This window comes from Chenopodium album, chromosome 2 (assembly GCF_948465745.1).
Source record: "Chenopodium album chromosome 2, dcCheAlbu1.1, whole genome shotgun sequence".
NCBI classification, from domain to species: domain Eukaryota; kingdom Viridiplantae; phylum Streptophyta; class Magnoliopsida; order Caryophyllales; family Amaranthaceae; genus Chenopodium; species Chenopodium album.
In genome coordinates this window covers 14894079-14916295 of record NC_137835.1, presented here as the reverse complement: position 1 = coordinate 14916295, position 22217 = coordinate 14894079, and the positions used below count along the sequence as shown (strand labels likewise).

General features: G+C 34.5%; 4 protein-coding genes across 4 annotated transcripts; 1 reads left to right on the top strand and 3 right to left on the bottom strand.

The window, feature by feature from the left end:
• Positions 1 to 438: 438 nt before the first annotated feature.
• On the top strand, positions 439 to 4829 carry LOC145596759 (ferritin, chloroplastic-like). Its single transcript, XM_081652963.1, has 8 exons — positions 439 to 839; positions 3153 to 3236; positions 3352 to 3412; positions 3541 to 3628; positions 3768 to 3829; positions 4128 to 4193; positions 4303 to 4366; positions 4515 to 4829. The coding sequence occupies exons 1-8, from the start codon at positions 541 to 543 to the stop codon at positions 4547 to 4549; spliced, it is 759 nt and encodes a 252-aa protein (XP_081509089.1). The 5' UTR covers positions 439 to 540; the 3' UTR covers positions 4550 to 4829.
• Positions 4830 to 8801: 3972 nt separating this feature from the next.
• On the bottom strand, positions 8802 to 9654 carry LOC145569137 (uncharacterized). Its single transcript, XM_081628505.1, has 3 exons — positions 9540 to 9654; positions 9318 to 9347; positions 8802 to 9185 (listed from the first exon to the last, which is right to left on the bottom strand). The coding sequence occupies exons 1-3, from the start codon at positions 9652 to 9654 to the stop codon at positions 9013 to 9015; spliced, it is 318 nt and encodes a 105-aa protein (XP_081484631.1). The 3' UTR covers positions 8802 to 9012.
• Positions 9655 to 14818: 5164 nt separating this feature from the next.
• On the bottom strand, positions 14819 to 16291 carry LOC145569108 (uncharacterized). The gene has a single exon (XM_081628479.1). The coding sequence runs from the start codon at positions 16289 to 16291 to the stop codon at positions 14819 to 14821; it is 1473 nt and encodes a 490-aa protein (XP_081484605.1).
• A 2535-nt stretch (positions 16292 to 18826) lies between these two features.
• On the bottom strand, positions 18827 to 21957 carry LOC145596753 (small ribosomal subunit protein eS4x). The gene is made up of 5 exons (XM_081652957.1): positions 21802 to 21957; positions 20593 to 20670; positions 20327 to 20507; positions 19781 to 19878; positions 18827 to 19502 (listed from the first exon to the last, which is right to left on the bottom strand). Exons 1-5 carry the CDS (start codon positions 21802 to 21804, stop codon positions 19071 to 19073), a joined length of 792 nt encoding a protein of 263 aa, XP_081509083.1. The 5' UTR covers positions 21805 to 21957; the 3' UTR covers positions 18827 to 19070.
• Positions 21958 to 22217: the final 260 nt, after the last annotated feature.

Below are 22217 nucleotides of genomic sequence, written 5' to 3'. Positions count from 1 at the left end.
TTTGGGTTTACAATAATTTATTGTAGACCTGGTCCATACAAGACCAATTGCATCCATACTATCCTATTATGTAAACTCTAGATGACGATCATATGAGTTGTTATACTTCAAAATTCCACAAAATTCCATCCCCTAATTTGAAATCTCTCCAAAATAAGGCGGTGATTAAAAAGGCGAGTACCCAATCTTTCCCGAACAAAGCGAGTAACAAAGAAATTAAAAAAACGACAAAAGCATAAACAACGAAGAGATAAAATAGAGGACAACGTGGATTGGATATTTCCCAGATTCTCCATGTGACACGAGCTCACCACACGCCCTTTCCAGCCTTTTCATCTCAACCGTCCACTCCACCACTTCATCCAACGGCTCATATCCTTCTCCAATGCCACTCATACACTTGTCCTCCTCCTATATAATCTCCCCCCTTTTCTCACCTCTTCTTCATCCTCACCTCTTCTTCCCTTTCAATTTTTATTCTTCCCATTTTACCCTTCCGCCATTGTTATACCTTCAAATTCCTTCATTTTCAGCCCAGAAATGATGTTGAGGACAGTTGCTTCATGTGGGTCTCCTTTGTTCAGCTCATCCCCTGTTTCTGGGAAGGAAAATGGTTTCTGCCATGGATTTTCTTCGAGTTTTGTGGGGTTTGAGAGGAGAAATGGGTGTGGAAAAATCATGGCGACTGTTAAGGAAACTGAGCCTATGACTGGGATTGTTTTTCAGCCTTTTGAAGAGGTTAAGGGTGATAATTTCATGGTTCCTATTTCTCCTCAAGTTTCTCTTGCGAGACAGAAATTTGCTGATGATTGTGAAGCTGCCATTAATGAGCAGATCAAGTAATCTCTCTTTTTCTTTCTTTATCACTCTCTTTAATTCTGTTTTTGTGTTATTGACTTATTGGTTCTGATATATGCGGCCGTACCGGGAATTAACGTTTGAAATTACGCATCGATCGGTGTTATTAATATTTGTATTTATTAATGATTAAAATTATGTGTCAATTGATATTATTAATGTTTTTTTGTTTGCTTTTAATTTAGCATCTTTGTTTTTTACCTGAATTTGGCTTTTCTTTTCTTTATTTATTGGGAAAAGTAGTTGTGTTTTTGGTGGTGAAAAGAGTTTTATTTTAAATGATGGGTAAAAGTAAGGTGAAAAAGTTGATTAAAGGTGAAAAATAATTGATAAATTGTACTGTAGAAGTTTTTTTGATTTTAATTTTAAGTTTATGCGCTATGATATTTGACATAAAGAAGATGCCTACCAACTGTTTGTTAAAATGGTTCAATAAAAAATGTCGTCAGATTATTAGGTTTTAGTCTCTTCATGCTCTTGATGTAATCTCTTTTGTCCGTCATAGTTGTTTCATAGCTTCATTATATGCCTTTTTACTATGGAAGCTTATCGCTAGATTATACACAGCAGAGCACGATGTACTTACGTTTTTTCAAAGTAAAAGAACGAGTATATTAAAATATCACACCTAGTTCTAGATAAAAGTACAAAGTGACAAAAGAAATGAGATACTACCTTCTTTATTTTTGACTATTTATTCCTTTAATTTGAAGTTTTGAACAATAAGTTCTTTTGGCTCTAAAATGCACATCATGTACTCGCATATTGGATCTAACTTGCAAGTTTAGAGTGGATATTAAGCTGCTATGCATCATATACTCACATATAGGATCTAATTACCATGTTAATAGCTTCATTCAATTCATGATTTTGACATAAATTTAACAATCAGACGGTCTTACAAAATCATAATTATGTTTGTATAAAATCCGTTTACTATTTGCTTACTTGAGGTTTTAGTTGCTTAATATGGTCCTTGTAGAATAATTGTGTAGTATTACTAGTATTTTCTTCAGTGGGGGATGCATAGCAAGTTACCTTCTATAGTTCGAAAAGACAGGAGTCCGGAAGAAGAAGTTGTATATAGGCCCTGTTTGGTTTGATGTAAAAGGTTTTCATGGTAAATGAATTTTCCATGAATTCACATTTTCCTTTGTTTGGTTTGTTAAGGGTGGAAAATAATTTTTCCAAGGGTGGAAAATTTCATCCTTAATAATGGAAAACATTTTCCTTCCCAAAACAAGGAAAACCACATTTTTCTCTCTCTTCCTTACCTCCTTTTTTTACTTCCCTCTCATTCATCCTTACATTTCCACTCTTATTTTTTATTTTTCTTGGACTTTTCTTGTATGCAACCAAACAAAGGAAAACTAATTTGCAATTGTGTTTTTCCTTGAAAATATGTTTTCCATGAAAACTAATTTTCCATTGAAAATGTTTTACATTAAACCAAACGGGGCCATAAGGTGGCTAATGTTTTCTTATGTAAGGGTGTTGAAAGGGACCAACGGGTATTGGTATAAGCATAAGTAAGCTTAGAAAAGGTCTTAATTGTAGCTAGCACAAAAAACTTTTATCAAGGTGACTTAATTGTTCTTCGACCAGTTAGCTTTAATCAATCAACAAGGTAGGCCTATAATTGAATACAATGAGTATTTGGTAAAATAACATGTTATTTAAGGTGGATTTACAACAAATTATTGCAAGTCATTAAAAGTTAACCCTTATATAGTAACCCTTGTAATTAAAAAAAGCCACAATAGTCTTGCCATTAGTTCTTTTTAGTATGCATCAAAGAAGCTGCCAAAAGTAAGATGTTGGGGAGATATTGGGAAGTACTGTATTAGAGAAAAAGAAAGCCATTTAACTCTTGTGTGTCTCATCCTATACCCCATTATTTATAAATATGCCATTATATTAATATGCACCAATAACATTAGAAAAACGTTTGTAAGTTGGTGATGAGTCCCAATTAGAAAAGATGTGGAACACTGAATATGACTCAAGCTGAGATATGTTATATACTGATATGAGCTCGCTATTGGGTGAATTAAGTTCCCTTGTGCCAAACTACCTAAGTATGTGAATTGTCAACAAATCGTCCTCATACACGAACCTAATTTTGATGTTATCTATCACATCTTGTACATAGGGGAAAAAAACAAAGGAAAAAGATGGATTGCAAAAATAAGAACCTTAATCTTCAAAAACTATGATTTGTACTTTACGTTAATCTTTGTCAAGTGATTATTATTTTGTATGATATTAACTTGATTTCCTGGTATGATTTGCAGTGTGGAGTACAGTGCATCCTATGTGTACCATTCGCTGTTTGCCTACTTTGACAGGGACAATATTGCTCTAAAAGGCTTAGCCAAGTAAGTACACTAATGGTTCTCTTACAATGCCATTCAGTTCTGATTTGTAAAATTTAGCTGCATTAGTTGAAGGGATGTAAATCTTTACCATATATTGTCGTGTTGGCATCTTTAGGTTTTTCCGAGAGTCAAGTGAAGAAGAAAGGGAACATGCTGAGAAGTTAATGAAGTATCAGGTGAATAGCAACGTCTTATAGTGCCACTTTGTCTGTTAGTTCTATAATTTTTGAAATGGTAATGATCATTGTAGCCGGGATGGTTCATGATATTATCTTTATTATTGACTTCGTATTTGTTGATTCAGAACATGAGAGGAGGAAGGGTGAAGCTGTTTTCAATCCTTATGCCACCATCAGAGTTTGAGCATGTTGAAAAAGGAGATGCACTTTATGGTAAGGCCTTTATCTATTTCCAAAGTTTATCGAGATGGCAATGAACATCGACGTGTTTTGTAATACACATATCTCTGTATATTATATTGAGCAACATCTCATTCATTCAGATCTAATTTTGAAATATATCTTGTGGCAGCAATGGAGCTGGCATTGTCATTGGAGAAGCTTGTGAATGAGAAATTGCTGAACTTGCATGGTGTAAGTTAACCCCCTCAAAAAAAGGAACCCTAAATGGATACTTATCAATGTTGTCTTACTTACACAACTAGGCAAAATTAAAAAATTATGAAAAAATTAATGGCACTTCATATTGCACATAAATTTTTTATACTGAACAATTCCATCTTGCACCTTAAGCAACTAGCCATCTTTATCTTGTATATATTATATGACTATTGACCATAGATTTTAAGCTTATCATGTTTTCTGTAAATTAGATTCAGCAGATTTTGTGATTCATTTTTCCTTTCTTTTTTTAAATAATATTGACCAACAGGTGGCTGAGCGAAACAATGATGTCCAGTTACAAGAATTTGTTGAAGGCGAATTTCTGAATGAGCAGGTAAATTTGTTTTACTACATCCTGTTTCAATCTTTTGAGAAAATTCTTTACCCCTTTCATTCTAAGTTTTTCTTAGTGACTCATTAACCTTGTTTTCTATCTTACTTAGGTTGAGGCAATTAAGAAGATAGCAGATTATGTCACTCAATTGAGAATGGTTGGCAAGGGACATGGTATGAATCACTCTTTCAATATTTTTACACTTGTAAATTGTCATCGTCGTTACTCTTATTCTGCAAAAGAATGTGTATTTTTTATTTTTGCTATAGTTATGATTTTTAGAGATGTACACTCTGAAAGCAACCTATTTGTTTTTTGCAGGAGTTTGGCACTTTGATCAAATGCTCCTTAACTAGGGAGATGCTCTGCTCTGTACTGATCCGAAGTTGAAGATTTCTCCGAGCTCTAGGTGTAAACTATCTCTCATCCAGGGAAAAAAAAAACCGCCTTCAGTTTGGATGGGAATGGCTAGAATATAGGAAGCTTGTATAAAAGTATGTATCTCAGTCAATGTTTAAGAAGATAATTGTAGGTAGCCACTTCACATTTCGTCTGATATCTGAATAATGAGGATTGTAGCTGATGTTTGAAGTTACTTGCTAAATTATTCTCTAATATATTCTCTATTGTTAAATCGTTTGGGGTTCGTTCTAAGATGCCATGTGTTTGTAAGTTTGTTAATGTTAATAATACCCTTGAATTATAACCAGTGTTTATATTATTATAAATTTTACTGTCAGTTTGGTGGTAAGAACTAAAGACAGTAACAAGTGGGATGGAATGATGAATGCAGGGTACTAAGCCTTCATAAAATCATGTATGCAAAATAATCTGACGCGTTGTCAGGAAGTTATTCGTTTACTATCGATAATGGTAGTCATCTTCAGAGCTGTGATCTGCAATTGTAATGTATCACTTTTTCGTTTTGATAAACCTGTTATATGTGAAGATAATAATGCATCTCATCCTCTTCACTCCCACCTAAAGCCACAGGAGGTGGTTGCAATTCATTAACTTTTTCTATCTTTACCTCAGTTTGGAATTTACACTATTTTAGGATGTTCGGAAAAAAAAGTACATTTTGACAGCTAATTTAGAAGTAGAGAGTATGTAGATGACTTGTCTTTATTAGCCACTTACCTTCTATATTCCATTCTATCTTTACCACAGTTTGTATTATGTTATTTATAGTCGTCGTTTGAAATAAAACTACGAGTACATAACTTCAATTAGTGACAGCTAATTTGGACGGAGAGAGAGCTATGGTTAGGAAAATGTGTTGGGGGGTTACCGGGTTAGGGAAGGTGTGAGGCTAATACTAAATCAGAGACATGAAATCTCTGTAATGAAATCTTCTTTAATTGATTGTACGGAGTAGATATTATTCGATGATGTGCATTCATATAAAACATTACGACCTAATAGATAGTTATGAAAGCTTGGAGTTTAAAATCATCTATATCTCTCAAATTTTGATGTTTTATAGAGTGGATGAGGTATTTCTACAAATGTGTAAAACCTGGTACGAGGGACATTGGAGTAATGGTGTTATAACTAAAAAAAAGTAATGGTGAAATCTTATTATTTATGGGTACAGTTCAAAGTTGTGAAGTTTTGGACAGTGATTTTGACATGAACGATGAGATCTCGTCTTAAAATTAATATTTTCTCTTTAAAGTTTGTATATTATAGTTGTCAATCCTTTTCCCTCGGGCTCTCCTAATTTGCCGACTGTATTTATTTAAGAGCATGTAGCATTCGTTAAAACCATTTAGCCATGGTTTATTCTGAGTACTGTCCTACTGTACTTTGTTATATCTAATATCTTATATCTACTTTGCCCAAAAAATAGATAATTCAGGAACTTTGCAAGTTATTTGTGGTCTATATCTGTGTAAAGTTCTGAGAAAACTCGAAATGAGAGTTGTGAATTGTGATCATGTTCTAAATGTTAAATTCAATACTTTCTCATCGTTATACTGTATGTGTAAAAATTTAATCTTGCATCGATAAATCTCATCAGTCTTATACTGTTATACATACATAAATACATTGTGTTGAATTTAGAATCTGGTTCAAGTTCACTTAGCAAATTATCTCATTTCTCAACAACAGATGTTATGTACAGTACAGAACTTAGAAGTTTATTGGTTAAGTAATTATGAACTTTTGTCCTGTTTCTTTTTGGAGCCGATGATTTAGCCTTCAACAAAGTTAAAAAGCTAATAAAGGTGACTTTTACGAGTGAATGAGTGATTTTTACAGACAACAGAACTCTATTATGGTGGAGGTTGCTGTTAATACCAAAGGTAAATATGGAAAGTTTCTTTTCGAATACAGTATAAAGTTATGAGGCTTTGACATGAAGGGGGTGTCAACTAACAATTTGTTAAATGTCTCAATTAAATAGCATCAGGTTGTAAAACTCTGCTTTCGTGTTTGATTGTTTGATGGTAATTCCTTTGCATTTGATAATTTCCTATTCTTTTCCTTTAGGTGGTCCTTAATTGTCTGCTGTTATAGTTTAAGAGCATGTAATATTCCATTAACTTTTTATAATCATGGTTTATTTCGACTCTTTTGTAGTCATTTGTGATTCTTATGTTGATTTTACAGACTAGGAGTATGTGTGGTATGCATACGAAATGGATGTACACTCAGCTTAGTTTGAAGGGTAAACTCTCATATTTTGATATTAAAGTGGATCTTTCTTTATTATGTGTTTGCTAATCTTTTGGGGAAGAAACGTAATGTTTCAATCATTTTCAATACTAAAAGAAAAATATGTGAGAAAGGACCTTTTAAAATGACTTGTTTGTGAAAAAAGATATATAAAATAATTGATCAGTTGGAACCTTATTTCAAAAAAAAGTTGTGAGATGGGACCTTATTTCAGAAAAACATTGTGAAATGGGACCTTTTGATGGATTTTGGTGTGATGGAGGTGGTTTTTGAGGTGGTATTCGGGGATTTGTGTGGGATTTTGGTGAGGTGGAGGTGGTTTTTGAGGCTCGGGGTGAGATTTGGGCTTGGTGGAGGTGTTTTTCGAGGGGTTCGGTGTGGGATTTCAGCGAGGTGGAGGTAGTTTTCGAGGGTTAGGGTGGGATTTCGGTGAGGTGGAGGGGGTTTTTGAGGGCCATCCCAATTTGCCACTTTTGTTATATAAGGTCCTTTCTTACAAACAATTCACTGTAAAAGGTCTTTTTTCGCAAATTTTCCTTACTTAAATGACTTTTATTGGTTTTGATTTGCTATACGCCTATACATACACCTTCAGACATGCTGTTTCCTGATAATTCCATTTGATGTCACTTTTTACATTTTTTAGATGTTGCAAATTGAAAGTAATTTAGAAAGATAAAAGGCATCCAGAAGCTGATAAAATCAGGTGTTCAGCAAGCTGCAAGTGGTCGTAATCTGTGTAAAGTTCTAGAAACACTTGAAATGGGAGTTGAGATCATAGTCAAGCTGTTAAGTAAAGAGGATTTGAATAGAGAATAATACCATCTTCAAAGATTCAGCATTTTGTAAAAGGAGACGCACTCTATATGCTTATGCTATATACCTTTATTCTAACTCTTTCATAAGGACTGGTGAAGAACATTTGATTTGATAATAGTGGAATCTCTACTTTCTGTAAATTTTTATCAATATTAACCACTAATTAGACCAATATGGATGGAGCATTACTTTTGCACTGTCACAAGTCACCCTGAAACAGGAAACCAGGTAGGTAAAGTGATATTTTGTGTCACTCGGACTCTTCATTTTACCTCAAGTATCCATGTCAACTCCTCGACATTCCAACATGTTTAAGGAAATATGACTGCTCATACAAGTACAAGGAGTAAAGGAAATTTTCAGAATATAATCAAGCCTAAAACTTGGACACATATCCCATGAACAAAAATGTACAGAAAGCTGATTTCGATTGCTAATCTATGTCAGTTTTAAGAAATTTGTACTTGATCTCAAACTGCAGGGAAAGTCTTAGCAATCGAAGCACTCTTAATTTACTTAGAGAACTACTAGATGTACTTTTTGGCTTTGTTTCTCCTGTGAGCAAGGGGGGAAAACGCTCTTTGCAATTAAGCAACCTCACAGTTTCTGCTTTTCAGTGTTTTCTTTCTGGCTAATCAATCCTTGTTCAGTTGTTTACCTTCCTACTGAGGTTGAAGCATTACAGAAGACTTTAGATGATGTTACTAGATCAAAATGTCTCAGTAAGGACATGTATTAAATTGGTGTCCTTAAAATCTTTTCTTGCTGTATGCCCTGCTTTTAGTCAGCGAAAGAGCACGTATTTGACTGTTTTTTTTACCTTTCCTGCTAGGTTTTTTTTTTTTTTTAGTGATATGGTCATCTGAAAGTATTGTGGGTACTAATACTACAACAGTACAGTTATCTAAGTATTCCCTAGTTCTGGATTTCAGGATTCTGTCATCTAAGTAAGCCGGTTTTTAGTATGTAAATGGCTAGAATACAGGTGTTTGCAACTTTGCATACAAATACGTACTTGAAACTTATTATGCTAATGCAAATTGTATTGCACATTCTTGGGCTATATGTAGTTTTTGACAGTTAAAACCTTCAAATATTCTCAAAAGTTAATAACTAATTGAATTCTCTACATATAATTGTGTTTAATTTTCCCATTCATCAGCTTTGCAGAAATGTTCTTCAATCTATCTTGAGAAGAACCTGATGGGCATAACAAAACACAATATCGAGAGAACGAACTAAAGACAGTAAATTAAACCTAGTTATTGTACAAAACAATAAAACTGAAGTAAGCCAAATTATCTCTTTCAAAAGTCACTTAACTTGGCTTAAAACAGACTACTAAATATCTCGGTCTTTTGCAGTTTCTATTGCTGTGTATATCCTTAGAACAGGTAGAATGAATCATCTTCCACATCGTTTCGATATCAGCATATCCTTCACATAGCTCCTTGTCTTTAGAAAGGCTCACAAGCCCTTTTCTTTTAGCAGCTGCCAAATCAATTATACCAAAGTAAATTATCAAAAACTGAACAAATTTATAAGCCTGCATTAAACCACTGTGACAATAATAACATAACTAGCATCACTCAGAAAAAAAGTTATACAGTTTTTTATATTTACCTTGTTTTGCTCCAAAAACAGCATATCCTGCTGATTTAAGCAGAAAAAACATTAGAATATGGTATCTTAATGATTGAACAAGATATATGAATATGATTTTACTTTTGAAATGAATCTAACGTAGTTTTGTGAACAAGAAAATATTCCATATCACAATGTTTTCAGATTGTTCCTAATGAATAAACGTGTCATTAGGCAAAGAAGGGGAAGGAGGAAGCTTACCTTTCGCCTTATGCCAAAATCGCGAAGGAAGCTTAGTTAAGAAGGTGGTTGTAATTGGAAAGACTATTGATGGTGGAGAGGTCTTGAAGCAGAGGAAACTCCTTAGACTATCCATATTTTACTTAGCTACAACTAACTATGTTTTCTTTCACTCCTTTTATATATTCTCTCAAAGTCAAATGTTGTTCTTTCTAGCTATTTGTAAAATAATTCCACAAAAATTAAATAAAATCCAAATTACCTAGAAAAATACAAAAGTTGTAAGAAAGATAGGTTTTTTCATATTAAATCAAGGCTTTTTCTTTACTAACTTTGCCCTTTACTTTTAATATAAGATTTCTTATTATATAGTCTTACATAAAAGAATATTAAGAGCATAAGCTTGAAGGTTCTAGGGTTAAACCTATTTCAACCAACAAATTATGATATGTACACATAATAATTATGATTAAAGTGGGGTTTTTAATCACCTTCATTAGTGGATACAGTTGGTTGAAAATTCAACTAATGAACAAGATTACATATTAGAATAGTATTTTTGTAAGAAGTAAAGTTATTAGTGGGGTTTTGTGATATTAGTAAATACATAAAGCATTGTACTAAGATTGTGAAATGATGACAAAGTATAAAGCACACCATGAAATTTTGAGTTCACTAGAAATGTGGTTAGAGGACTGTTTTGTAATTTTACAGTTTGAATTTCTCATATAAATTGGATTATGTAATGATGATTAAGGGTTCCATCAAAATTGAGTATATACTATCCTATACAATTTCTTATATATATTGTGGCTACAAGAAATTAGAATAGTGAACAAAAGTGATTTATATTGTACTCTTGGTGTGCTTTAAAAAATTGGAACAATTTTATTTCTAATCTTTTAGAAATAGTTGATCATTTTTAACTAAGAATTTTAAAGATTTTATTACATTGGTATTGCTAAATCTCACTATGGTACAAGCAGTGGCGGATCTAGGATTTTCGAACTGGTGAGTCACCATCAATAACTGATCACTTGTTTCAATCCAAAAATTACATATATGTATATATAAAAAATATATTTCACCAAAATGATTTCAATCAAAAAATAGGACATAAAAATACATACTACAATCAATTACATACTACTAAAAGCGAATCTATAGACACACTTGTCAACATATTATTAAAAAATTTTCCGCCAAAAGTACTTTCTCAAAACATCATTGTTGATTAAGGAAAAAATAAATTACATCTAAATTACGACATAATTTGTTTTATATAAAATATTTTAAATATTTTCTCTTGCATGGTTTTATTTTTGATATACTCTATATTTTTTAATATTCAAGTCATTATATTAAAAATTTTATCAATTACATACTACTAAAAGCGAATCTATGGACACACTTGTCAATATATTATTAAAAAATTTCCCGCCAAAAGTACTTTCTCAAAACATCATTGTTGATTAAGGAAAAAATAAATTACATCTAAATTACGACATAATTTGTTTTATATAAAATATTTTAAATATTGTCTCTTGCATGGTTTTATTTTTGATATACTCTATATTTTTTAATACTCAGATCAAGTCATTATATTAAAAATTTTATAATAAAATTATCAAAAATATTTAACAACCGTGCATTGCACGGGATTTAACCTAGTAGTACTTAAAAATTCAATCTTACAAGTCGAAAGTACGTACTCCAAATAAGTAACATGTTACAAACAAATAATACTATAAAATTATTACATTAAATTAACTTTATTGTACAAGAATTATTAAAAAAAAAATTATACGGAGTACACAAAAAAAAAAATAGTGAGATAACTTAAGAGACCTGTTATTAAATATAACAGGTCTCTTTAATGAAAAAAAGAAAGCAGCGCAACAAATATTCATATACAATCAGCAGAAAAGAGACATGTTATCTAAATAACCGGTCTCTTTGTTATTTTAAAAAATCTGACAAAGTGCTAGGCAGCAATAGCAGCAAAGAGATCGCCTATCTATAATAGAAGGTCTCTTTGATTTTTTATTTTTTTTTTTAAAAAATCATTTTTTTTTTTTTGCTGGTGAGTCACGTGACTCACCATGCACCTACATAGTTCCGCCCCTGGGTACAAGACAAAGAAAATTAACCTCAACTCCTTTCCTAGCCGCAATTGCTAAGTTGTGAGCCTTAGGGGGGGAAAAAGGAGCTTAATTAATTAAGTAAATGATCGAGGTTACAAAATTAGGGCTTCTAAGCACATAAACGCTTATCCCCTTCAGCTTATGATAGCTGATGATCATCAAAGCTACTGCAAGCAAACTAGTCCAGTTCATAAACATACCCCTCCTAAAGTACATTACATTAAAAAGAAATAAAAACTGATTCAAGTATCCTAGTTCATCATTAACCAGCAAGCAATCTTGGTTTCCTTCAGATGTTGTTAGTGAAATCATCTTCGTAGACTTCCTTTGCAAAGCTGGGGGGCTCATCATAGAATTTTGCTCCTGTCTCTACCCCCATAGCTATAGCCAAACTTCCTGTCTCAAGAGCGTTCTTTGCAATGTTATGAGCCACTCTATTGGCTTCTCTTGAAGTAAAGCTTGCATATCAACAAGTATCACTGCTAGCTCATGAGTTCCATACTTCTCAACACTTTCAATTGTTTTTTTGAGAGATAGAGCATCTGTTTCTATGACGGCTTCCTTGAGTTGAGCATCAACAGCCATCTGCATTCCCCCTTGCATTGCCATCAGTTCCACCTGTGCAGCTGTACTTGCAGCCACATTCCAGCCCTTTCCAAAGAACCAAGTTCCATCAGAAAGTCTTGCTACAGCACCAGCACCAGCTATATGTCCATTTTTTCGCAAGGCTCCATCTGTATTGATCTTTATGCAAGCTCCTCTTGGCCTGTGCCATTTTGTTTCACGAATGAGAGCAGCAGGGATCCTTCCTTTCCCCTGAAATATATGTAGAGTAGCATCCAAATCCTGCTTATATTTATAAAACAAGGTAACTGGGTGATAGATAGCTAGCTTAAAAACCGCATAATTGCGCCCCTTCCATATGTGCCACAAAGCAACTGAGAAGGTAACTCTCCAAGTAGTGCTCATGTTAAGATTGTAGCTCACCCAACCCTCCCAATTGATATTGAAAAAGGTATGATAGTTGAACTCCTTATCCATCCTATTTAAGGTGAGAATCCTAGACCATAGAGTCCTAGTGTTTATGCAATCCCTAAACAAGTGTAAATGAGTTTCCAAATCAAGATTACATCTAGTACAAATTGAGTCAAAGTTATCAATTTTAGCAGCCAAGACAAAGGTAGTGGGAAGGATTTGATGCCCAATGTTCCATACTAACATTTTGTACTTAAATGGGATGGGAATGTGCCAAAGCTTTTTCCAGTTAATACTTGGGAAAGAATGATGGGTGGAGAAGTTGGATGCAAGCTTATATGCACTCCTTATGGGGAATTGACCATTGGTCTCGATGCCCCAACATAGAGCATCTTTAACCTTAGTCACAGTGGGTAGGGGAATGCTTTCAATAAGCTTGCAAAGAAACTCCGGAATGATATGTTTTATTCTATTAGTGTTCCATTTTCCGTTGCTAATGATATGGTTAACACCCCAATGAGCCATATAATTCGGAATAGGTTTTTCAATGATTAAATAAATGGCTTTTTCCCCCACCCAATGGTGAAACCAAAGACAAATGTCTTCTCCATTTCCTATTCTATAAGATATTCCTTTCATTAGTAATTCCTTCCCTTTAAGAATGTCTCTCCATAAAGGAGAATCATTAGCACTAGGAATACTATTAAGGAACGTAGATCTTTTAAAATACCTAGCTCTAAGAATTTTAACCCACAATTTATCCGGTTCATGAATAATTCTCCAACCAAGTTTAGCCATAAACGCGAGGTTCCAATTTTTTAGATTACGCATACCAAGACCACCCAAACCCATAGGAAGACAAACCTTTTCCCAACTTGTTCTAGGGAGATAATGGGTTCTATCCACTTTGTTCCAAAGGAATCTCCTACAACTTCTCTCTAAATCATTAAGAATGGTATTAGGAAGAAGAGTAGTTTGCATAGTATAAAGAGGATAAGAATTAAGAACGGATTTAATTAAGGTGCATCTCCCGGCCATATTAAGAAGTTTAGCTTGCCAACCTTTTATTCTATTCTTGGTTTTATTTAGAAGATCAACATAATCCGAGATTTTAAGTCTATTAGGACTAATATTAACCCCTAGATACTTACCAAAGGAGGGAGCACCTTTAATATTAGCAACGTTGAGGATGGTTCTCTTAAAAGATAAGCTCATTTTAGGAGGAAAAATGACCTTAGACTTAGTGGGGCTAATGAACAAACCCGATTTGGTACCAAACTCCAAAAGGACTTCCTTAATAGCTTTCACATTCTCAACCGAAGCTTTAGCAAAAAGGAAGACATCATCGACATAGAAAAGATGAGACACCTTAGCATCATGATCAATTTTAATAGGATCCCAAAGTCCCTCCCCTACCTTGTTCTCAATCATTAAAGAGAGTCGTTCAAGACAAAGAACAAAAATGTAGGATGAGAGGGGGTCCCCTTGTCTAATCCCTCTTGAAGGAGTAAAACTATCCGTAATTTCTCCATTCCATAAAATTGAAATTCACGGGGTAGTGATACAGCTTAAGATGAGATTAACAAGATTGTTCGGAAAGTTTAATCCTATTAAAGTTTCTCTAATGAAACCCCATTCCAAACTATTATAGGCCTTAGAAATATCGATTTTGAAAGCCATAAGGTGTTTTTTGCTCGCTTTTTTGAAAAAATGAGCAATTTCCTTAATAACTAAAATATTCTCATCGATAGATCTACCCTCTATGAAGCTTGATTGAGCCGGATTGATTAATTCACCCAAAAGCGGCTTAATTCTATTAGCAATGATTTTAGTGATGATTTTGTAAATAGTGTTACACAACCCAATTGGTCTAAAATCATTCATGGTTTCCGGATGATCAATTTTAGGAATGAGACATATAAACGACTCATTAACATAAGCCGGTATTTTGCCATTCCTAAAACAGTTTGTAACAAGATTAAATATAGAATCTCCCACCACATCCCAATATTTTTGGAAAAATCTAGGTTGTATCCCATCCGGTCCCGGACTCTTCATGGGAGCCATCATAAACAAAGCATTTTTAGTCTCCATGTTAGTTACTTCACTATTTAGGAACACTAAGTCATCTTCTCTCACCACTGCTCTAGGGGTAAAAGACACATTTCTGGGTTGGGATAATTATTTGGATTCGAAAATCTTTTTGAAGTAATTGACACATAAACTCTTAAGTAGAAGTTGGTCCTTAACCCACGCCCCCGAATCATTTTTTAAACTAAGTATCTTTCCCCTACTATTTTTAACTTTGGCTAAAATGTGAAAATATTTGGTATTCCAATCCCCATACTTTCTCCAATCCACTCCTGCCTTTTGAACCCACTTAATTCTTTCCAATTTCAAGATGTCATTAAGCTGGGTTAATAAGGTTCTTTCCAGATTAATAAGGAAGTGAGAGTACCTTACACAGAGAGCTTTTTGTATGCCTAGAAGTCTAGCAATTATGCGGTCTTTATTCTGCATGTTTTCATTAAAGACAAATTTATTCCATTTCTTAACCTCGTTAGTAAAACAGATTTTGGACTCATAAAAATTGCTCCCTTTTCGCCAACTTTTATTAAAAAAATCCTCAAAATTAGGGTTCTCAATCCAAGCTTCTTTGCATCGGAAAGGGTAATTTTTATTAATGCTAATACTACCAGTATCAATCATGATAGGACAATGATCAGAATAAGTTCTAGCCAAGTGATATACCTGAGTTTGCGGATGCACCTTAAGCCATTCGGCATTTGCAAGCGCTCGATCTAGTCTTTCTCTAATCAGTTCTGTTCCCTCCCTACCATTATTCCAAGTAAAGGCAGGACCATTATACCTCATATCGATGAGACCCTCCGCATCAGTCATCTCAGTGAATGCTTTCCCTTGAGAATTAGTAACTGGCCGTCCACCCACTTTTTCAGATTGGGTGGTGATTTCGTTCATGTCACCCATGAGAAGCCACGGGGTAGACGAAGGAGGTGGGTTATCACCCATCTTTTTCCACAACTCCTTCTTGTCTTTAGCAGCAGATGGAGCATGGACTCCAGTAATGAGAACTTCAGGGTCGGCCGGGGAAAGTTTGAATAAAGCATGCATGACATGTGGTGCATCAACCGCCACATCCATCAGAATTGCCGGCTTCCTCCAGAACATCCATATCCCTCCCCTTAGGCCTTGGGCGGGAATGGATTTAAACTCTTCAAAACCTAGTCTTCTACACAATTTATGCGCCACTTCATCACTTGATTTTGTTTCCAAAAGGAAAAAAATATCTGGTTTGTGCATTCTCACAACTTCAATTGCGTGCGGAGCAAAATCTCTACTAGTAGCACCCCTAACATTCCACAAAATCAATTTCATATTCACCCACGGATGGGAAAAATCAGGGAAAATACCTTTCCTTTGTTCAAGGAAGTTGTTCTTGGTGGGAAATAATCTCCCCCAATCCTTCCATTGGTCTAACATCCCCATTGCCCATATGTCCTCCATCGACAATGGAGATGCTATCATTTGGATATTCTGCATTAGATTCCCCGTGTTCATGAATTGGAGATCCAATTCCACTCCTACAACATCCTTCCTTGTCTCCAATACTACCATCAGATTTTTGTTTTCCATGAGACTCAAAGCTTGGCTTGCTAATTGCAGGGGAAATATTGGGGGGTTTTTTGGTGGAATTTCTGTAGGGGTGAACATAATAGAGGAGGGTATTCAAATAATGATGAACCATCTTATTCCACCCGCTCAGTTGTGAGCCTTAGGCATGGCTATTTTAGGAACATAACAACATAATAAAATACGTAATACATAGGAATATGAAACGGAGCATGTAATATTAATATATTATCACAAACTTGTTAATTCATTAAGATCGAGTACTAATATTTAAAAAGTTTTCAACAGTTTTGTATGAGATTGTTTTTTCACGGTAATAAAATTTCTCAAAAATGCCTCTTATTACTGTAGTTGTTTACAAATCGCCCTTCAAAATACCTTAAAGTGACCAAAATACCCCCAACAGTCCAATAAGTTTTACCACTCCATTATATTCCTTGTAAGCTACCTACGTAGAACTTCGTATATGACAAGCCATGCAGGTAAGACCGAATTTCTCAAAGCAACAAAAAAAAAAAAAATACTCTAATGTTTATTTTGGTGCCAACCTTATCTTTCTTTTACCAAAGATTCCCAGTTGCAATGTTTTCAGGTAAGGGTAGGTCCGACTTAATATTGTATTTTGGTGCCTTAATATCATCCTTAAATAAACATCTCACACTCTAATGTTTATAAATAAAGCTAATTAGATTCCACTAAAATAATACTCTTTGTTATATATACTTCATACTTGTATCCTCAACCTTTACGGGTTTTTCGACTTGATAATTGCGGGTCAGACACTTTAAGAGTGAGGGGAGAGGTTAAGGGATTAGGTATACACCTTCAAAGTATGTCTGTGAGGATTGAACTTCCAGCCTTAAGGTTAGAAGGTACAATCCTTACCACTAGACCAAGCTTAGCTTGGTTATTTGTCACAAATTATATTATCAAATTTTATTTTTTTTGACAAATAATTTTATAATTATTAGATAATTGAGAGTTACAAATATTACAATACATTGACAGGTTTTAAAAAGTGATTTACTTTAACAGTTGAACTTACAAGTATTAAGAAACGGAGAAAATACGCTACTTCACTTAATGGTGTTGAATTGAATTTAATGAGTGGAGATTATATTGGAGCATGTAATTAAATCATAAGAGACATTTTGGGTAGCATCAACAACCTCAATGCTGGTTCCATGTGATATTTACCCACTATTTAGTGCTCATAAACCAGATAGTAGCAAGTGAAGAGGATAATGTTTCCTAGTCACTTCATTTCCACTAAAGCCACGGAAGTTTGTTGCACTTCTCTAACTTCTCCCTTTAAAGTTTTTTAATCACCAATTTTGTGAATTAAATATATTGAGAAGCAAAGTTATGAAGTATGTGTACATGGTTTATGACTCATTTTAGATATTCTTCTCGTGCAATGATAAGCGGTGACAATCAAGTCATTTGCATATGTGCAAATTGAGTCATTTTAGACGAGTTCTTCGAATTCAAACTAGTTTAGATCTATTCAATTCAAGTGCTTGTTAAGATAAAATAATCCAACAAACACGATAATTTGTTAGAGTCAAATCAATTTAAATCAGGTGAATAGCGTTTAGCGTTTAAGGTTAGTTTTACTAAAAACACATACTTGCGTAATGGTCAAAGTACTTCATGTATGAATCTCAATATAAGCAAATGTCAAAGGTCAAGTACAAACCGATACTCGATTGAGTTAATACACCTATTAAAACTTCCACCTCACAACTCAAAACACTATCACATAACTCAAGGCATACACCTTAATCAAAACATTTAAAGCAATAAAGCCTACAGAATAAGGGTTTGTTCTTTGTTCTCATTGACTGAACTCAGCTGAACTGAGCTGAGCTAAAATGCATATTTTATAAGAGAAGAAAATTAGGAGCTGAACTGAATTGAGCTGAAAATAAACATATGAGAACAGACCCTTAATCTTTGGGCATGGAGGGCAAAATCCATACATCAAACAACATTGAGCAACGCCGCCACCCTTGTGGCCTTGTCCACCATCTAAATTAAGCCATTCATTTCATACCAGCACTACCCAAATGTGCTAATCTCAACCATCAACTGCTCAAAAGTACCACCAGATATTCCCCATAGACAAACATCAGGCATTCAGGCGTCGGCTTGGCTAACAAACATTTTCACTAAAATCGCCCATTACCATTGCCAATACCAATTCACCATAGTATCAGGAAAAAATTGAGCAGATTTGTGATAATTGTAAGATGTAGAAGAGATTTTAATAGCCATATGTACTTGCGACCAACAGTAGCAACACAACAAAGTTTCAGGCTTTTGAATTCTATTAAACAAAATTGGGTTGCAGGCTTTTGAATTCGTAAACAAAGTTGGTTAACTCCAAAGTTTGGTATAATATGGCTAAAACACAAATGGAACTCAACTGTCAGGTTGTCAAATAAAACTACAGAAGTTTGGGGCATTGACGGTTTTACATGAGATAAAATCAGAACATGACAGTTAAAAATCCTTGATCTTTGCAATGCAGCAAACTCAAATACCAAACACTTCTAAACATCAAAATCCTTCTGCAAAGGAATCAAAACCTTGCAATAAACAAGAAGATTCAAGCTACAGTTACGTTCATCTCCAATAAGAACAAAGAGCATCTATCACAGCAAGTTTTAAAGCCAAAATTGTACTGACATAGGAGTAAAAAGGGGGGCATTCACCTTAGGGAAACTATGTGAAGCTGTCTAACTTCTAAGAGAAACTATCCTCAGTAGCATTACATAAATTATGCAGTAGCAGCTTCCTTTTGTAGCCTCTTCCTAGCCTCCTCGATAATTGACAACTTGATACCCTTACCCTTAGGAACAGATACCCATGGCTTGGTGCCCTTACCAATGATGAAAACGTTACCTTGTCGGGTTGCAAACTCATGGCCAGCAGCATCTTCGACATGGATGGTCTCAAAACTTCCCTTATGCTTCTCTCTGTTCTTGAGGATTCCAACACGCCCTCTGTTTCTACCACCAGTCACCATAACAACATTTCCGACATCAAACTTGATGAAGTCAACAATCTTGTTTGCTTCTAGGTCAAGCTTGATTGTGTCATTGGCCTTGATAAGTGGGTCGGGATAACGGATGGTACGACCATCATAGGTGTTCAGATAGGGAATGCCTTTCTGGCCAAACTGAATAGATCGAACCTTGCAGAGCTTGTACTGCAAAGCAAAAGGTCTTAGTATGGATGTACTAAACAAAACAGCATAAGAGGCTTAAGCCAACCAAACTATTCTCTCTGGAAAATTAGTAGGGAGGAGGAAGAATAAACGGTGGCAACATAGCAGAACAACAAGGCAAAAAACATTAGGCAGTCTCGTCCAACAATAATATCCCACACACACACATAAATGCTTGAAATATAGCAATCAGAGATATTAATAAAAAAACAAACGGATAAGAACTTAATGGGTTAAACTATGAAAGAAACACAGTATACCTTTGCCTCTTCATCTCTGATAGAGTGCAGGCGAAATCTTCCCTTTGTGTCATAAAGCAGACGGAAATTTTCATTTGTCTTGGGAATGGAGACAACATCTGAAAATAAATACATTTCACAGTTAACAGGTGCAAAATGAGTTTAAATATAGGAACTCAGGTATAAGTTATACTAACAAAGATCATTCTCATACCAATTGGACACTTACAAAACATATAATACTCTCTCTATCCCTCATAATTTGCCTTATTTTAATCTTAGGCCACCACTAAAAAAAATTTGCCATTCTATAAATGTCCACATACATTACATTTAGTCCCAACAATTTCTCTCATGAATTCCACTTAAAACTTAATAAAGTAAAAAAAAAAATTAGGGCAAATAACTGGGGACAGAAGACAACAGGAGTATCCGAGTATGTGACAAAACACTTATTATGGCATCCACTTAGGGAGAATGATGAACACATCATGTAATGTCTAAATGAATTTTACATCAACTGCTAATAAACATAAGCGGATACACAGATATCAAAAGAGAACATACCCATGAAACCAGCAGGGTAGGTCTTATCGGTCCTGACCTTGTTATCAACAAGGACATGTCGTTGCATCAAGATAGCTTGGACCTCTTGGTATGTAAGAGCATACTTTAACCTATTACGCAAAATAAGGATCAAGGGCAAGCATTCCCTTGCTTTGTGGGGACCAGATGATGGTTTAGGAGCCTGCATATCACATTGGAGCAAACATAAGAACAAATTACAGTGATGTAGCAGCTAGTTAAGCACGGCAAAAAGTCGTATCACTTACAAATGCACCACCAAGTTTGTCAAGCATCCAATGCTTGGGGGCATTGAGCCTCTTCAAATGCTTCTTCAATCCTCTCGCCTGCAATTCAAAACAACTAGCATTAGATGAAATGCTCATAAATTGGACGTAGAGATGCATAAGTTGATTACATAAATGATACGACGGCAGGTATGATAAGTCGATAACAAACAATCAAATTATAAAAACCATAATCCATTCTCTGTAATTAAGACACAACGTAACCATTTTAAAAGGAGGATAGCTATTGATCTTTTATTGAAAATTCATTCCACCTAGCAGTAACATCATCCTACACTGTGTGGCAGAAATGAAAATGACCAACGGACACAGTTTTTACACATTCCCCACCTGAATCTAATCTCTACAATAATACACTCCCCCCTACAAAAGAAGATACAATTGTAATACACCAACACCAATACCGGCAATATGTATTGGAAATTTTCATGTCAGCATTGCAATCAGTTACATATGCAATTTCATCGAAAACATAGATTAAAAAAGCCTACTTTGGCACAAAATGTAACTTAAATCATTCGGCGAAAAAATAGAAACATGCCCCTCAGCAAAGTCATTGAAACATCATCATTGTTGGTCGAATATATTAAAACAAGCGCTGACAAAACACTCTTCATCTACTTCCCCACCCGAGAGAACATCGTATATACCACATACTGTATACATATAAATTGGCAGACGGATGCTAGAGAAAACCATACACCATACAAACACGGCAATCGTTCAATTGATACCCTCGATTCAGAAGCAACACAAAATGTATCCAAAATTACAGACTTTAGGCCATTTTCCAACAACAATTTATCCAGAAAATCAAAAATCAATAGATCAAATTGATTATGCAAACGACCTTAAGAGTAAAGAAACTAATTAGCATTCTTATCAATTCACAGTTCATCAATATTCACCACCAAATCACCCACTAAAACTACCATATAAAACATACCCAGTTCACATTTTTCCATTAGAGAACCATGGAAATTAACAGGAATTACAAATAATCCAAATAAATTAAGAACCCAGATGAAATGCAGCAGATCCAATAACAACAATCAACAAAATAAAACATTGGAAAAAAAATCAGATTATACAATGAACAATAATCATATTATCATGTTCGATGAGCATAAAATGAATTGTATAGAATAGAGAGAGAAAGAGAGGACTAACCATGGTTGAAGATTTGGAAGGAGGAGAGAGATGAGTGTGTCTCTCTTAAGCTGCGCTTCTTCAACAACAAAGATAGTGAGAAAAAGAGGGGAGATCAGCCAAAACCCTAATTTCTGTCTGTTATTAAAAGCTTTGCTAGGGTTTCTGTAGTTGGGCCGTTTTATAAATTGAAATGTAATTCTATATTTTAGCCCAACTAACTTTCCTATGGACTTGCTCTTCGTTGTTGCTTTTATTTTTGGTTTTGATCTGTCCGTACATGAGTATCTGAATGGAGTCTAGGTTGACCCATGACGGGTCGGGTCTATTTGGGTCAAAATTACTTACTACTTCCGTTTCATATTTTTTGCAATCTTTGTTAAAAATGGATGTTACACATTATTTGCAACTAATATTTTCTTTCCATTTAAGGTTGT

Excerpts from the sequence above, each read along its gene's own strand:
- LOC145569137 (XM_081628505.1), bottom strand. The coding sequence starts at position 9,654 with ATGGATAGTCTAAGGAGTTTCCTCTGCTTCAAGACCTCTCCACCATCA. Across the intron at positions 9,348-9,539 it reads ATTTTGGCATAAGGCGAAAG|CAGGATATGCTGTTTTTGGA; the intron begins GTAAGCTTCCTC and ends TGCTTAAATCAG. Across the intron at positions 9,186-9,317 it reads TGTTTTTGGAGCAAAACAAG|CTGCTAAAAGAAAAGGGCTT; the intron begins GTAAATATAAAA and ends TTGATTTGGCAG.
- LOC145569108 (XM_081628479.1), bottom strand. The coding sequence starts at position 16,291 with ATGGAAAACAAAAATCTGATGGTAGTATTGGAGACAAGGAAGGATGTT.
- LOC145596759 (XM_081652963.1), top strand. The coding sequence starts at position 541 with ATGATGTTGAGGACAGTTGCTTCATGTGGGTCTCCTTTGTTCAGCTCA. Across the intron at positions 3,237-3,351 it reads GCTCTAAAAGGCTTAGCCAA|GTTTTTCCGAGAGTCAAGTG; the intron begins GTAAGTACACTA and ends TGGCATCTTTAG. Across the intron at positions 3,629-3,767 it reads AAAAGGAGATGCACTTTATG|CAATGGAGCTGGCATTGTCA; the intron begins GTAAGGCCTTTA and ends ATCTTGTGGCAG.
- LOC145596753 (XM_081652957.1), bottom strand. Across the intron at positions 19,879-20,326 it reads CTACCCTGCTGGTTTCATGG|ATGTTGTCTCCATTCCCAAG; the intron begins GTATGTTCTCTT and ends ATTTATTTTCAG. Across the intron at positions 19,503-19,780 it reads TCAGAGATGAAGAGGCAAAG|TACAAGCTCTGCAAGGTTCG; the intron begins GTATACTGTGTT and ends TTTGCTTTGCAG.